This window comes from Cygnus atratus, chromosome 8, assembly GCF_013377495.2.
Source record: "Cygnus atratus isolate AKBS03 ecotype Queensland, Australia chromosome 8, CAtr_DNAZoo_HiC_assembly, whole genome shotgun sequence".
Classification (NCBI taxonomy): Eukaryota; Metazoa; Chordata; class Aves; order Anseriformes; family Anatidae; genus Cygnus; species Cygnus atratus.
Window position 1 is genome coordinate 25,889,077 of NC_066369.1, and position 18,431 is coordinate 25,907,507.

The 18,431-nt window shown below is 36.2% G+C and overlaps 1 protein-coding gene across 1 annotated transcript in view; it reads right to left on the bottom strand.

Annotated features, from left to right (window-relative positions):
• Window positions 1-18,431, bottom strand: part of FAF1 (Fas associated factor 1) — a 161,281-nt gene that overhangs the window by 22,285 nt on the left and 120,565 nt on the right. The window contains exons 14-15 of the mRNA XM_035537385.2: window positions 11,706-11,842; window positions 9,094-9,182 (exon numbers count right to left, since the gene is read on the bottom strand). Of these exons, the coding sequence (XP_035393278.1) occupies window positions 9,094-9,182; window positions 11,706-11,842 (226 nt within the window). The remainder of the gene's footprint in view (window positions 1-9,093; window positions 9,183-11,705; window positions 11,843-18,431) is intronic.

Genomic DNA, 18,431 nt, shown 5'->3' on the forward strand with positions numbered 1-18,431 from the left:
ATGCAACTACAGGCTCTTTCCTTTGCCAAAGATTGCTAGCAATTAACATAAAACTAAATGTTAAAAATGTAAAAATTGTTAAAAATAACTCCAAAAATATATACTAAATCAAGAGTTGTATGAAATTGAGTACTGAGTTTTATTTCACATTATACAAATGGTCTACTCAAGGAAGTTATTAAAGGCTACTTGTGATGAGTGCAGGATTCATTTACCTACAAGGATCCTTACTGAGCAATTTTTGAAATTGGTTTAAATTACATAATCTGGATGACACCTTCAAAAAATACCAACGCTATAGATCCTACAACAAGAATATAAATATGAATTCTGGGCATCTCAAAAAAATATATTTGTTTCCTCCCCATTCATCACAGTTATCATCGTTCTAAAACTGGATTATGAAAAAGATGTCAGGAATGCGAAGAATTGCTATGCATGACTGCCTGGTCCTCAAAGAAATATGTAAGCCACATCTAGAAGTAAATGACCATGTCACTGAGCTTTACACCACACAGAAATAATACTGTTCCTAGTGAAACAGATCTAAGAAAAAAAAATCTGTAGCTAAACTAAACAGCACTGGAATCCAGATTTCTTCAGCTGAAAAGCAGATGTAATCAATCGCATGTTTTTTTGTTGTTTTTTATTTTTTGTGTGTGCTATTTCTGTGTTTTGCTAACACTGCTCACACTCTATAGGAATAGCCACATCTATGGTGATTGTGGCAAATTTATAATATTCTCTCATTCAGAGTTACACCTTGGACAAATTTTAACATTAGATGCTGCAGTTCTTTTTGTAGTGCAGTTCATTATTTTAGTCATCAGTTCCTCTAGAGAAACCATACAAAGTATGAAGATGACTCAAATCTACTAGAAAGCAATAAAATAGAAGTGACAATGCTCAGAGGAAAAGCAGAACAAAATATTTTGCAATTAATCTTTCATTGCTACCTAACAAAGACATGAAGGAAAAAAAAAGAATAGCAATACTACTAAAAATTAATTTTAAAATGTCATATGTGTTGTCCATTAACAAAACATGAGGTAGCTGACAACTATCTTCTTAAACCCTACATAAATTGCTGCGTCTACTGAGAATCTATAAACGCAACTCCATGTTACTTTTCCAATGCATGTAAAATGGCCATCTTCTGTTTTCAAGAAACCAAGATGTGAACAGACATCTTATCCCAGTTCACTTAAAAAGCCTACATCAGAAAGAGGAATTACACTCAGCAGTTCTGAGATCCACACCAGTGACCAAAGGATGGTGTTAACGTAAACCATCTGAATCACAGGGGTTTTGCTCCTTGAAGGTAAAAAGTTCCCTCAAGAAATTTTAAGTACTAATTTTAGATTTTAATGAAAATGTCCATAGAACAAAATATTTTATGTATTAATTAAATGTTGAAGTAGCTACCTGGTTGTTTCTTATTAGAGTATGAAAAACACATGAACATGAAAACATGAATCCAGAACAAAGGCTGAAAAGGAACAATACAACTTTATATTTGAACTTGTATTGAATTGGAACAAGATCAAATTCATGTTTTTGTCACATCTGTTTTGAAATGAATGCAATATTGCATGAGAGATCAGACTTGGCTTTGTCACACGAGCTTGGCTTCTAGTTCAAACATTGTCATCTCTGTATTATTTGTTAAAATGAATCATGGTAAAAGTAAATTCTACTTGTCTGCTGCAGGAGAAATCTGCAGACATATAACAAGTTTACATAATAAAAAAATATAGAATAAATATAGAATGAAACACAGAATTCACCCTTGATATGAATTTCATTCATTTGGATCTAGATTCTTTTAGCTGCTCTTGCACAGGCCATGAAAGTCTTATTTGATGTTCAACAAAAAAAAAAATCCAGGCAATTGGGAATGATTTAGATACCAAACAAATCCAGTGAAATCAACAATTAAAAAAATTTTTTGCTCATACAAGTATTTTTGTATGTCTAAATTCTACCTTTGGATAAAATTATATGATCTGACTCTAATAAGGCAGTAGGCCTCAACTGTTTCTTGATGAATGTAAGATCTGAACAGACAAATAAAGACAAAAAAAAAATAGGAAGGATGCACCCTGCAAGCCAAGAGATCAGTGGTGAAGAGAAAAGCCCATCCTTCTGACAGTGTACCATGAGGAAAGTGAGGTGGAAGAAAATAGGAAGGAAGGCAGAAAGGGTGCAATGGCAGAGGAACATTGGGAAACAAAGCGCAAAGAGGTGAGGTAAAGAGAGTTGGTACAACGGAAGCAAAAAATGGAAAGAGCTTGAAGTGCATGATGGAGCAGAAAGGATTTAAATCTTTAAAGTTAAAAGGAAAAAGGGTCTTGTCAGCCTACATGGATGCTTTCTGTATGCTATCAGAGCTCAGCGCATAGGGAAAAGTATGTACGTTCCCTCTCCAATAATTATTCCCTACATAATTTCATAAAGCTACCTCTGAAGCACCAAATAGAAGGAATTTTCAGAGTTGGTATGATGGAAAAGTTGGACTCCTGACTGCACTTAGAACAGCAATCTCCTTTTTTTCCTGCAGATTATATAGGGGGAAAAAAAATACACAGGACACAAAAAGTTGGCTTCTTGGATGGGATATTTAGCTGGAAAAGTCAGCCTTGGAACTTCTGTGCTTTTTGTTGTTGTTGCTTGTGAAGACAGGATTTAATGATTTAACCCCAGGTATCAGTTTTGTACCTGATCTGTCTCAGAGAGATGTGTTACACCCCATTGCTCTTTGGGATTAGTTTTACTCTGAAGTAAAACCAGATAAAACAACTACATAAGATTATCATGAGCAAAAGACATTTCTCAGAGCATCAATGAGTAAATGGCTGTTACAAGAAAGACAAAAAGAAGTGTATTTACAAATGCTGAATGCTTATCTGAAAGATGGTTCATTTCACCGAACCACTCCTGAAATTAAAAACTGCAAGTGCTTTAGGCTATTCATGGGAGCGTTAAAGAGAAACACCCCTTTGTCCAAACAAACCAGTGCAATAAAAGCATTAATTTGATTCACTAGAGATGACAGACTTGCACATTGTATAACTTAAACATACATGATGAGGAGTATGTAGAATTAAGAAGTGTACACAAAACGTGTTAGGCATACAAGAACAATGAAAACGAAGCAGAACCAGAGGTGGGGAGGCACGACTGAACAGGGGGAGAGGGGCAGAATTCTGCCAGTTTATATCAAAGGCTCAAAGCCCAGTTCCAGATACTGATTTTTGGGAATTACCTTAAATGATATGAAAGAAAGCAAAACCAAAACCTTCCAGAAGCAGTTCTGCAGTTACTTGCCATGGAAAATCATCCAGACAGTCCTACTAAAACTTCTACCAATCTGGGCTGCACGCTGAGAAAGCTGAAGTTTCTTAAGAGAAACTAAGCTCATAGTCAGTGGCTGCAGCCATCAATATACACAGCTGAAAACCCATCTGAACTGAGGATATTTTCATCTTCTTTCTTTCCACTGTCATTGCTTCACGTTTGGTCTAAGTTCAAAATAGTCTGTAAACTCCTGAAGACAGCAATCATACTTGCTGGCGTGTTAGTACAGTGAAGTGCACAATGGGAAACCAATCACCGAAGCTTTGGGGTGCTCTCATAATACAAATACAAAAAAGGAAAATTTATTCAAATAAATTTTGATTACTGTAGTTTAATTAGTTATAACTAGTAATAATTAGTAAACGTGCTAATTGGATTTTTGAGAGGTTACATGAGAATCTCCGTTAGATGGCTGTCATCACCGTAATATTTTGTGCTTTGGAATTTAATGAATTTCATGTATTTATTCTCATAGCCTCGTGTTGCGCAAATACTATACACCATGATACACATGACAGTGTTAGATGGAATGCAGATTATCAAAGGTATTCAAACGCCTAACTTCTACTGATTTTAATTCAGTGCCTAAACAGAAATCGCAGAGGTCTACTGCACGTCTGATGGAAATATTTAGGCCATCCTCTAACTGGAAAGCACAACTGCAAGTAAATAGTGGAGAAAAGCAACTGATCTGAAGGAGGAAAAGACAAACATCACAGATTAGGAGAATATTCACAAGGACTGAGTTCTCTTCCTCGAGTTTCCTTTGTGGCTGTGAAGTACATCTTTGGAAGAGGAAAGAGAAAAGGTGTTGGAAGCTAGAACTGTTATATCATCATGGCAAAAAAAAAAAAAGGAAATCCCTAAATCCCTGACATTTGACAGCAGAGAGGCAGAAGACGAGGAAGACACAGCAATACATTTTCCTTACTTCAAAGTTACAAAAATAACACCTGGCCAGTAAATCTCCGCCTAGTACAAGACAGTTCTGGGACAGACATACAAACATATTTCTACAAATAGCTGAGGCAGTGAAAAGAAGGTGAATTTATGTTGCTGTTTTGGAGTGTTGTGGGTTTTTTTTGGCTTTTTCTTTTTTTAAACATTTTTTAAATCTCCATCCAGTTATTAGTTAGGAAACAAAATTTTTTCTCATGCTGTAGCTGCATCTAGGAAGAAGAGATGTCATCTAAGATCAGAGAGCAAAGATGGTGACTTTGCAGGTCTACATTTTTCTACCTTATCTTCAGTGAGACTGATTACAACAATTTTTCAAGTTTAAACATTCTTAAGTATGTCTCTTATACATAGTGTTTCAGCAGGCATGGTTTAAAGTGAATTGAAGGTTTTAATCTGGATTTGTAGGAATAAAGTTTTTCAAGAAATTGTGAGTATTTCAATTCCACCTTGAAGTCTCATCTGAGAGCAGGAGTGCTAGTGTTGCATAACTACGAAAATAAACATGACGAGAGACCTACTGTTACTTAAATGTGGACAGGTTGGACCAGCTGTGTAACAGTCATTGCTTTTACAGTAATAAATGTTGACAGCAAAAATAAAAAGAATGCATTACTGAGAGATCATCAAATGAGCCCTGTCATTACATGGAAACTCCACCCTGTATAAGCTTGTCAAAAAGTGTTACTGTAATCCTTTGAGAAGCCTCCTCCTCAGGCAACAGAGAAAAATGCTTAGGATCAGCCCAGAACAGGTGTGTTGCACTGTAATGCCAGTATTTAATCAGGGATCTCTTCACATCAGCCTCACGAAGGAACTAACTCAGATCTGTGTGGGCCCATCATGCAATGCTGGGATGATTATTTAACTATCAAATTAAAGCAAGCAAACTAACAGAGCGTTTGCAAATGGACATTCCAGGGCATACACTATTTTACAATTATCATTTGTTTTCTTGTCAAAGTCCAGCAGCAGGCACTGACACTTAAGAGGAACTGATACCACGCACTCCTTTCAACGTCAATCCCTGACAAATCTCAGTTCCCACCTTGATCAACACTGGCAGGGGCCAGTCATCTCTGCTCTGAGATGACTGCTCTTTCGCTTACAGGAGAAACTCTTTAGTGGCATTTATTTCCTCTTTGCAAAAATCCCCAACCCTACTGCCCAAACAGTAGTTGAGGTACAAACAATTGTAGTGTGGGCCAGAGGAGCAGACACGGTTAGAAAAGGAAAATATGTCCATTAGATCTATGAAATCATTACTGTAGCCTCTTAATATCCATTAGAAGGAGCCTGGAGCTGTTTCTAGGGTAAGAAACTCACGGGACTGAGTATTTCCCTGGGAGATGGTGGTCTCTACTGGTGCATGTATAATTCTGCATACACATCCGGAGGCTGGACTCAGCCCCTAGACCTGACCACGCTGAGAAGTGTGGGACTGCATCCTGGTCAGCCAGCCTTGCTGCCGTTGAGGCCATTGAACCATCATTCAATTAACCATTGGCCAGTTCTTACCAAAAGGGCCACATGAGTACAACATCAGCACCTGGATGACCATATGCTATTTTTTGTGGCTTGCTACAAAAGCAATTTGAGTACCAAACTTACAAAATGAGACAGCGTAACAGCTAGGCCATGTGTCTACAATGGCACATCAACAGTGTGGCCCAAAAGAAGGACGAGGTTTCTGAAATGTCACCTGGTCAACACAGCTGTCACACAGCAAGGACAGGCCCAAGGGTTCATGACTGGCCCAGAAGCCTTGGAGAGAGAAGGAAGAAGAATGGGAAGCCAGATTTGTCCCTTTTTAAGAAAGCTTGGGAGAGAGAATGGATACCTAAATTAGGCACCACTTGTACCTCAAGACAGGTATGCTGGATTACCATGATTACAGATACACATCTCAGTATTTTTTAACGTATTTCTTTGGAGACTAAGTAAGAAAAATCTTAAAGATTTATATATTGTGTTTAATTAAGTTAAATCCAATCACCGGTTAAATGATGGTATTTTAGTAATTGACATTATAGAAATATGCCCCAAATTTGTCTGATTAAAATTGTAGGAGGCTAAACCAGTAAATTTTACTAATACCTGGATACAAAAGCACAGGATTTAGCTAACTATACCATTACCACCAGCTAATGAAATGACTCACTTTGCTCAGGAGAGAGAAATTGGTGACGGTGTTCTGAGCATCCTGCCTGCAATATCAGTCGATGATTCATGACAGGGAACTGACTGTAAGGTGATGCCTCAACAGCTACAGCCAGCATCGCGGCAAACACCTGTACCATTAGCTGGCAGTGGTAATAGTCATCCTGTACTGAAATAACCATCAGAGGGCACTGCAAAACATGCTGTGCTAAACAGAATTATGCAATAGCTGTGTTTGAAGCCTTCATGGTCATGCAAGTTAAAGATCCAAAGTGGAGAAGTTCAGCTGCATAAACTGACCCATTAACGATTTCATGCTGTTATTTACACGTGTTTCCAGTTCCATTTCTCTCTCTCACACACACTTCTGCTCACAGCAAGACTATATAGATGACTTGTCTTTTTAAAGCACAAAAGAATTTTCTGCTTATCTTCTTGTGGTTTTATGATGACTTACTGTTGCTATTAAGAAAACAGTAACAGAAACCGGACTCTGTATCCTGTTTGCTATTGTGATATTTGGGAAAAAAAAAAATGCACCCACTGCAGTAAGTTCTTAAAAAAAGAAAAGGTGTTGATATTTGAACACTCTAAGTTGTCAAGTACAAGACTTACAAGAAAGCTACATGTTATGTAGCAAACCACAAAAAGACAATATTTTTTTTTCAGGTGAAAGCCTTCTAAGGAGTACAGTCTGCTTGCCAAATACTCCCTCTCTGGAATAGCAATTTCATAAAGCACGGTTGTTTTTCATTTTCAAACTTCCTGCTTCAAAGGCAAAAGTGTCTGAGATCACCTTTCCTGTGTGCTTGTAACAAGTGAAGCCAAGTTATAAGTAAATACCCTCTTTGTGTATAGAACCCATAGCGTCTGAAAATCTGCCCCCTAAGTTTATGAAATTTTCCATTAGTTTTCTGAATGTCAAAGTTTATTAGAAAAAAAGCTCCCAATGGGCAAGAAATGTCAGTGATGTTCTCGGTGACAGGACAACAAAAGGAAGTGTGAAAAAAAAACCACACACAGAAGACTTGGACAATGAAAGATTTTAGAGAAATGTATAAAAATTAATTTTCTATTCTCCCTACCTAGGTAGAGCACTTAGAATAAAAAGCCTGGAGATATCTATATCATCACAGTGGGGACATATATTACAGGGCTGTCACTGTTCTTGGGCATTCAGTGAAGAACCATCAGCAGCTCAGGATGCAGAAGCCAGTTCCTGGTTCTGCAATCATGGCCTCAAGGCTACCATGCCTTCCCTTTCTTTGAGCTTTGAGCTTTTTCTTTTGAGCATCATGCCCAGATTCTTCTCAGTTGCAAACCTGCCTGGTTTTCTCCTCCTAGGTCTATCACTGTCTCACCTGACCTCCACCATCTCTCCTCCACAATGATCTCCCCCGCTCTGGACAACTGTTCTGGTCTCCTGTTCCTCCCTATACTCCACTCCAGTTTCTTTACTTTTCTTTGACTTTTTCTTTACTTTTTTTTCCTCTTACACATCTTTAGTCCTACTTCTAGTTCCTTTCCTTATCCCTTTATCTGTTCTTATCTCACTGCCTTTATATTTCTTTCTTTCCTTCTGTTTTCTTCCTTTATGCCAGATTTTGTAGTTTCTAGTACTGTCTTCTTCAGAACTCATCCATATTGTGAATTTTAACTTCTTATTAAAGCATTAAAAAAAATCCATACTCAACATATTGCTGTTAATATGCAATAAAAAATTCAATTATATCATGCCTTGGATTTTTGTTGTAATCCTCATATTAAAAGTTGTGTTCAGTATTAACAAAATCAAAGTCAAATTTCTTCACCAATGAATTACAGGTAGCATAAAGAAAAAAATGAACTACAAATATTGTGCAGATAGCATGCCTTCATATTATTATAACCATAATCAGTAAATCTCATACAGATAAGATACAAGATTTAAATGTGAAGAATGTTTAGTGAATTATTGTCAATCAATGTCTACGCAACAGGATAAGAATAATCTTGAATGGCAACACACCAATTATTATAAATTCCCAAGTAAGTACTTCATTACTTCCAAATGTCACTCTCAATTTATAGAGTAACAGATAAACATCCCTCAGCTGTATGCCTCACTGTGTCTACTTCTTTGCAATTGAAACACTGTTTTTGTAAAGCCGCGTCGTCTCTCACCCACTTCTGAATGGTGATTCTGTACTAGCATAGTTCTGTTCTTTAAGATTGCTTCTCAAACTCCTTTTAAACATATACATTTCAGACACATAATCTATCTTTGCTTTCTACCTACAGCTTGGAGCTGGTCATTGGGAAAAAATCTGATCGCCATTTCCTTGTATGAGTATACTAAGCTCTATAATACCACTGTAAATGTAAACAGTTACTCATGACTAATATTTAGAAAAAGGAAACAAACACTCTGAAAATGACAGTAAACCAATAAGGAGTTTTTTGAGAGACCCAACAATAGGAGACACAAAGAAAACTTAATATTTTTATCACAGATAATGGAAAAGGCACGCTAAAACATGCCATACCCAACTTCATTGGCTAAAGAGACATTTGGTTATTTTTGCATCCCCAGTGATTTGTGGAAGACAGTAGGTATCTGCAGTAACTTTCAAGTCTCACCTCATCCTTTATGTCTTCCTGCTGCTGAGCACTGAAGATCTCCATTGCAGCCATCAGCCTCATCATTAGCTCATCCACTGTTGTGTTACCTAGCAACACAGGAAGATAGCTGAACTTCAAACCATTAAAGTTATTAAAAAAAAAAAAGTCATCTTAGAATTAACCTGTAAAAAATAGGCAGTTCAAAAAAAAGTGACAGAGTAGAAAATGCAAATACCTTAGCAAAATGATTTTAATTGAAAATTCAAAACTGTTTCTGCAAGCAAACGTTGATCATAGGCTAAAACTTTAGGTAGTTCAAATCTGAAAAACTGTTCTTGTGCTTGCATGTAATAACTCTATTTTTCTTTTAAACGTTGATGTTAGAGAAAAGTATACGTGGGATTCCCTGACATGAATTCTTTTTTACAGGTTTAGAATTCTTGGTTATAATCAAGGAGACTGAAGCAATTGGCTAGTCAGGTAACAAAAGGTAGGAGGTTTCCAGTAGCATCTAAACAGATTTTTATTTTTTTAAAGGAATACAGTGATTAAATGCATGTGTGCACATGCATTTTTATTCAGGTTTAACTATTTTGGGTAGTAAAATTTCAAATAGTAATAATATGCTCTCTTCAGTGTATTTACTTCTGATAAAACTTGTAAAGGTAGTAATAGGGGGAAAATAAATTACCTGTGCATAAATCTCAAGAAATACAGCATGTATATAATCAAACAGATAATTCCTCATTTTTCTAGCAGTGTCTCTCCAGCCTTCAGGAAGACTGGAAGATGAGTTTAATTTCCTACCAAGATGTGCTCAGTCTTTGGTTTCTCTTAGACTGAAGACTAGATTACCTGTTAGAGCCACTCATAGCAGTTAAAAGGCAAGACCATTTCTCCATGAAATGAGAAATAGGCTAAGTCTATAAACTGTTAACATCTGCCAACCTAAATGATGTTTGGACACTGACAGAACAATGCCATCAAGAGCTAGATTGATATTGGTAACGCTGGTCAAAATTTTAAAAGGAATAAACTAACCATAAGCCACAGTACCAAGAAAGAAAACAAAAAATGTACCCGGAGTTTCTAACCCCAGCAAAAAATAAAAAGCAAAAGCAAACTTAGACAGTCTGCATTTCAATAAACGCCTTTAGGACTTAAGTTTCTACACTGTTGTATCTCTTCTGCAAACATTGCCTTCTCACCCTGCCCTGAAAGGCCCTCATTGTTCCCATTTCTAACATTTGCTACCTTAGCAGAAAATATTATCCCACATGCTACAACATGCATGACTTCAGAGACTACCATTCATTTGAGGATATATTGTTAAAAGATATGTCCCAATTCGTGGGAAAATAACAAGCACAGCACATTTGGGTTTTGATAGAATTTGAATCCAAGGGTATATTTAAGTAAGACTGCAAGAGATTATCACTTTAGTTCAAAACACTATTTGGAGAAAACCTGATGCATAATTAAATCTCAGTGACTTCAATTAAATCATTTGGATTATTTTATAGTATAAAACTGTGTTACATGATGACTCTGAGTCAGTAAGCACCACTGACTTCAGTGGGAAAACATAGGTGCCTAAAAGTTACACAAATGCTTAACAATGCTGTAGAGTTATAAAAACAAGAAAATCTATTTATGAGGTTATTAGTATGAAGTAAGTTTTATAAGCGATAGACATACCATGAATTAGTGTTGTGCTGTACCTTACACTAAAGAGATAAAATCCATGCAAAATTAATAGTTTGGCCACAGGAAGAAGCACTGCAGATTCCTCAAGAAAATGATTAATCTCCTATGCAGAAAGAAACAGTAACACTGTCTGCAAAAGGCAGGATTTCCAGGGGCTTAATTTCCTCAGGAAAATAAGGATATTAGAATAAAAACTGACAGATATGACCAATAAATAAATGAGAACAAAGTCATTAAGGCAACCTTGTGGAGGAAGAAAGAATGAGGGGTACCCATTCTGTGACACATTTTAATTTGAAGAGTTACTGAGAACAGCAGTTGAAGGGCATTCCACACCTGAGTTACCTTACTGCCAGTGGAATCAGAAGAATGGTTATTGCTAGAAATAACTGCTCACGTACAACACAAAGCTTCATTTATATCAGATTATATTAGCTACTTAAAATTCTGATCCAATTTGGGGTCTCAACACTGCAGGCAGGCCTGAAAAAGCAACTCATATTCAAATATTATCCCACTACGTGCAACAGGAGTCCACATATTAACAAGGAGCTACACAGAGAACTAAATGCATGCTGGCACTACAAAAAAATGCAGCCAAAACATTTTGAAATTTTGAGGATTTATCTGGTTATAAATTTGGAAAACTAAATGCAACTCCTTTTTCAGGAGATTCGGCTTCTACTTTTAAAAAGAAAATCTGAAAAACCTAAACTAGGATTCTACTCCAGTCATGGTAACTTCAATCTCTAACACTATGCTAAAGAACGCATTTATGAATAATAGCTATTTATACCGTGACAATTACAAGTTTCTTCTGTGTAATAAATTCATAGTCTGAACACCTTAAAAAAGAAACAGTTAGCAAGGATGTCTCCTAACAATTTTAGAAACCACGTACGAAATACTTTAAAGAACCGTACCTTGTATTACATTCAATACTTCATTAGATGATCGTTTTCCCATAATAATAAGAAAAAGCGGAAACTGATCCGTCTTCTGAGTTCGAATAGTTTGGGCCACAACACTCCCGAAGTGCCTCGTGCACATCGTCAGAAACCTATGTGGAGGAAAAAACAGTTAACATAGTGGAGCTTTGGAAGATAGCATTTAAAAAATTAAAATTCAGCAGTTTGAGTGCTATCTTGCTATCTGCTGGTTAACATCTAGGCTTCCGCATTCAATTTTAGAGCTCTTTATCCCTTTTTATGATTAAATTATGAAAATATTTGCAAGTATGATAGACTCCAGATTGTCTACACTGAGACAATTAATAACTGGTAGAGAAACCATTTATTTTGATGGAGAATCCCATTTTTGTTACATTGAAGCTTTAATTCACAATCAGTTCCCACCCACCCCCAAATAATCACACTAAATCGATTGTTAAAAACTTCTAAAGGAACTAAGTAAAGACATTACCTAGTAAACATGGAGAAGTATAAAAATAGTATCGTTTCATAGGAAAGCATAATTTAATAATGAAATACCAAGCAAATCTTTTTATCAGTCGTAGAATTAAAACAGGGTACTTCAGAATTGTCTTTTCTTTTGTACTAGTGCCCTGCCAGTGACATACTTAGCAGTGTGGTCTAAAAACAATAATTCTAAGCTTTTGACCAAAAAAAGCTCTCAGATATTAGCATAGAGAAGTCTAGCATTAGTATTCTTAACACGATCTTGAATAAATGAAAAAACTGATAAAGCTTTTCTCTTCCATTAGAGGACTGTTTGAAATTAGCATTTCTTTCAAGAGAAAAGGGTAGCTTATGATATGTTTTCAGATCTGATGGTAAAAAGTAAATGTCATAATAATAATGAATTATGAAAGACCAAATGCAAATATAGAATGCTTTAATAAGATCCAATTTAATAAAGTCTGTAAAAATAATGGACTTTTAATAACACGGGTCACAAAAGGCAAAACAGTGGAAATTCTGAGGACTAGCCACTGGTACAGGCTTATTAATTCTTAATTATGTTCATGAAAGGCAACTTAAATCGTGTGTTTTCTTATGCCTTATGATAATATTTTAGGTAACAACTACTCTGAAATGTATGCTCTAACTGAAGAGCAAAGTCCTGTTGTCACATGCATTAGAAGCCAAATCTATTTGAAAAGACAAACTGCATTAAAATGTCAAGCGCTCTAAGTCATTTCTTCTGAAAAGATACTGAAAAGATTCAAAAATGTTTTGATTTTTTTAATCATCATATATTACATCTAATAAAATCACTAAAAACTGAAAAGCCTGATGAGTACAATATTGGGCACCTGAAGTATAGAAAGAAAACCCTACAACTCAAAGCCATTTTATAGCCTAATTATGTCTGTAGTTGGATGGAAGGCAATAAGCAGGAATAGCTAGCGAGTACTTCAGAGCCATAAATGTCACTGGCAAACATCTTTCCTTGCCTCCTTGTGTCTCCATCTTTTGCAATTCAGAACTGTCAAACGGAAAGACAACGTCAAAAACGCCAAATAGGGACTGCTCTATCAGAAAGAGCTAAGTAAAGACAAACTGATAAAATGAAGTGTCCGTAAAGTCTGGACATACAAACTCTTAAGAAAAATAATGCTTTCAATTTTCGGTTTTCAAGTTGGGAATAGATAAGTGATGTCTCAGCTTCACAAAAGTCATTGGTGATCTTCAATGGCAAATTGACTCCTGTAAGTCCAGGGTTTCTCTTAGGAGTAATAAAAGAGCACGGTCAATAGAACTGAATTCCTGAAACGTGTACGTTAAAACTATTCAAACAGACTTTGGCATGCCACAGTACAGAAGCACTAAAGTTTCATGGGAAAAAAAAAATTTCTAACTGAAGGTGAATAAACACTACGGAGGAGTACTAGAAGGAACAAAACTAAGAGGTAATAGCAATAATAGTTGTATTTGTCAAAGGTTTGTGTCTTTTTTGTTTTTAAATTGTCTGCATTTTGTTAAGACACAGCTCATTCACAAAATATGCTTTCATAGGTATGGATTCAGTAGGCAGAGAATTCTGCATGAAGCAGTTATTTCAGTATGTTAAAAAGGTTCCCAAATATTTTTTTCCCAGGAGATGATTTTATTTTTTTATGTGGAACTTCCTGCCTTAGGAAAATCTCTTAACCTAACAAATTATGATACTTAGAGGTCCTGTAAAATCAAGGCTGGGAAATGTACAGGTTTCAACTTACTGGCTTCTGAAAATGACATCTTGTGCCAGACTGTTACAAGGATACACACATTTCCTGGTTGAGTAACAGCAGAACAGATGCCAGATGCCAAGAACTCCTCTCATGATTTTTTCTTGGGGCCGCTTCTCAAAGCCCCTGCCCCTGGCCCATCCACCCTGCTTGTTCAAATCTCCCCCTTCCTCCACTACTGCTGCAATTTGCTCAGCTTGCAGGGACAGGGCCAGCCCGCTCCTGTACCAGTTACAAGAGCAGCAGGAGCCAATCCTGATCTGAATGGCACAGATTCGCCATCGCTGCCATCAGGCAGCCTTTCTCTGTCTTGGGAGTGGGGGGGAAGAACAAGAGCTGGTTCCCTTCCAGCTCTTCCAACCTTGAATAAAGGATGTCCACGTTACAGCACTGGCAGCCACGGTGAGGATGTTTGTGGGGGATGAATAATCAGCTGGCAACAACGTGCATCTTCAGAGATGAGCAATTGCCCTCAAAAAGCTCCTCACTAACGTGATTCATCAAAATAGATCCTGCTCTTTTGCAATTGAGTAAGACCCCATGTGTCTGTTGAACTATAGTAAAGCCAATAAAAATATGAAGGTAGTTCAACGATGTCACACTGAATAAAGAGATACTGCCAGCAGTCTCCAATACCTGCACTGCATAACTCCTGTTCACCTGCAATCACTCACTCACATACTTGCTCTTAGCCAGGGCAGTGGTATGTGAGTGCTTAGCAATTTCTCATAACATCTCTTCCTTTCATTCTACTAGATGGGTAGGAATTGAATTTTCATTCATGATACCCATTCAGTTTTTCCTCATGCCTTTTAATAGATTTTGCAACTAATTTTGCCTTTTTTTCCTTCCTTTTTCAGCCTTTCCTGACTGTGGATTTCCAGACCTTTTTACTTTCCTCCATATCTGACAAAAAAAATCTTCACGCTAGTATTTACTGTCTCCAGAAGTATCTGAATAGGACCAAAACAATTTGGTGGCATAACCAAATGTGTACATCACTTACAAGGGATTTTCTTATTTCCATCTAAACAGAAGTGTGCCAGATCCTTTAGTGGCATCTCCAGAGCTGCCAAGAAAACTGCCTGTGGAGCTCATCAAAGAGCCAGATGTCACTCTGGGGAGAACTGTTTTCCACAACACGCTGGATTACTGTGATCTCCAACCAAAAGTGGAAATAGAGGAACACGGCCAGAAAGGGAGGGCAAATGGCACCCTACTAGTCCTTTTATTTTTAAATTAAAAAAATATTCACAGAGAAAAAAGTATGAGAAAGGCAAAAAGCATTTTACAAAGGAAAAATCCATTTAAAAAAATCTTACAGATTTTTTTTTAAAGTTACAGAGTAAGTCATCACGAAGTAATAATTTTGTCAGACAGCATCATGTCTTTACTTCTTTCGTGACTCACTAGCAATGAAATCCGCAGTTATTAAAGCTACAAAATAAACACAGTCCCTGATCATGGCTTGACAAATACAAATACAAAAGCAAACCCTAAAAAATATTACAAACTTATCTTAACTTTTAAACCATAGATCAACATGGTATTAATTCTTAGATATAGCTCGCTCCTTAATTAAAAGCAACACACAGGAAAAATTATTCTGGTGAAATGAAGATGTTCATTTTGGGGGTTGCTGATAACTGCAGTGCAGTTTTCCCTCCACGTGCACTCCGTGATAACCTGTAAGAAGAGCTATCGTGTTTGTTGCACATTCTGCACAAGCTACTTTCCCAGACAAGAAAATCATGCTAACGTACCCTAACAGCTAATATACGACACATTATATTGAAATGTACTTCTGGCGCTGCTTTTTCTTGTAACTATATCATTAAATGCAATTTATTTAATATTTCTTTTAAAAAGCTTCTAAGGTGACTATTATGGAAAAATAACTGCTTTAAAAATCTACTGAAAAAAGTATAAAAATATTATTGAGCCTCAGAAACAAAGGGGATACTTGCTACATCTGAAGTCCGTGGTCTATAGTAGCTCAGTCTTGGATATGTTGTACAGAACTTTGCAAATGCTTGGGTTTAGCAATAATGTTTTTTGTAAGAACATGCAGCTTTTAATTTTTAACAATAGAAGTGGTCACCTTTGGCCCAAGTGCTGACCATGAAAAGTGTTATTTCAGACCTCAAGATGTTTTGGTCTCTGGGAAGCTTTTGATCTCTATGAGACCTATTTACGCTACAAAATACGTACGTATCTAGAAAACATAAAAACATATGAATATAATGGAGCTTTTTGGTAGTGTAAATTGCTTAGTGTTTCATAGGAATCATTAAAATGACTGGTATTATCTCATTGTTCCTTTATGTACATCCTGCTCATGTATGACATTCCTTCACATCTCTGTTATTCATATGGACGGGATCTACTGCAGTCAAGTTGGGATCCACGATTACGCACGATCCCTCCTTACCAAACCATGAGTAAGAACATACAAACAAAAAAACTATGATGACAAATACTTTAGAAAAATTTAAATGTTCCTTAATATTTCAGTGTAAACAATTGAGACAGCTAAGAACATCCCCGGTGCACAGTCCCTAAGTGGGGCACAAGAGAGGCATTTGCTGGCTCTCAAACTATCAGGGTGTAAACTTGCAGAATGAAACTAATGTTAATTAGTAATTCTACTGGCAAATCTGCCTAGGGCATTAAAAATTAAATTCTCTTCCATACAGAGAGAATTTTCATCTTAGTTGCATACATTAAAAGTATTCAAATAAATATAAAGAATTGCATAGGAATTTAGATGAATTTTCCTTATTTTTTGTGCCAACAGAAATCTGGTTATTTGTTACAGTCTTATTCACACAAATATTCCTGTAGTTACTTTTAATTTTAACATACTGTTGGGAAAACTTTCAAAAAGTTCTTCCCAAAATGAGGCCCTTAGGCACATGGTACCCACTACGCTTCTTCCAAAGGGCTTTTTAACAGTATTGCCCTGGAGATGTCTTTTGCTACCATCACCTCATCCTGAAGTCTGGCTCAAAAAGAAGCAGTAGGACAAAATCTGATAACCTCTTCTAAAATATTTATTCCCTTTCAGTCTGAACTGATGTTCAGTCCACAACCTGGATGACTCCGGGTGGAAAAAGTGTGATTTATTTATGGTCAGATACTTCCCAAGGTTAACCTTACTTTTTAGAAGCTTCAAAACTTCAGAAATTGCTTTGAAAAATTTGACTTCTCTCTTGAGCATGAAGAAAACAATGATGAATATTAAACACGCAATGTTCCCGATTATTTTTAATAAAAAATATATACTGTGCAAAGTCAATATAAGACTCATTAAAATGTTAATGTAAAAATAACATTTTTATATTAGGTATTTACATTAAAAAAAAGGTAAAGTTGAGGTCACAAAATGGTATATTTAAATAAGCTTGCTATCCATAGTTTTCATAATACAGAGTTAATATATTACCCACATTAGTAGGGTCATATCTGTCGACTCAAATACAAGGGATGATGAGCAACAGACACAAGGTATTGTCTAAAAATCTATAAAGCAGTTTGACTCAAATGATGTAGATATTCTCCTGAGTATCCACACACTAAATATCAAGGATTCAGATGTAAGAAACATGATTTTATCCACTTGTTCTTTATGCAAGAGTAAAGCCTAGATGAGTGGATTATCTAACTCTTCATAAAACATGGAAGATCTAATTTCATCCTTCCAGGTTCAAACAGATTAGGTAAATACTTTATAACCCTATTCAGTCTAAAATACATCTATCTAGAAACTCATTAATCCATCCTTTCAGATATCACTGACACCAGACAAAATTACTGGTAAAAGTATAAATAAAACATATCTGGACTGCTTGCTCAAATACTGTGCTTAAAATGGAAAACAGAAGATGCACTTGCCTTTCAGTGGTAGTTTTGATCATTGTCTATCGTACAAGACAGACATCTAACATGATTTGCTAAGGAATATCTAAAATTGCTAGTTAGATTTACTAATAAACTACTAAAGTAGTTTACAGATGGTAGTAAAGTGGAAGAAGCTACAAGCACACTGGAAATCAGTATAAGAATTCAGAATAATCTTCACAAATCAGAGAAACAACCTGACAATTCAACAAAGTCAGTGAAAGTCTCTGAGGAGAAGAAACAACTGTACAACTGCAGGGTAAGAATCAAGCAGTAAGAGAAGAAGAAAATTCATGACATGATGATGACACATTGGGGTAAGTAATCAGAAGCATGGTTTGCTCAACATGAAATAATCCTCCTTCTGTACTTAGTATTGAGAAGGTAGTTTTAGGTACAGTACTCCAGTAAAGATATGGACCTATTGCAAGAGGACCATATAAATATTGTTTGCAATAACAAATACCTAAAAAGGACAAGATACAAGGAACTGCTGAAGGAATCAGGGTTGCTTAGTGTTAGAAGAAAATTGTACAAAAACACAATGGGGCTTTTTAAG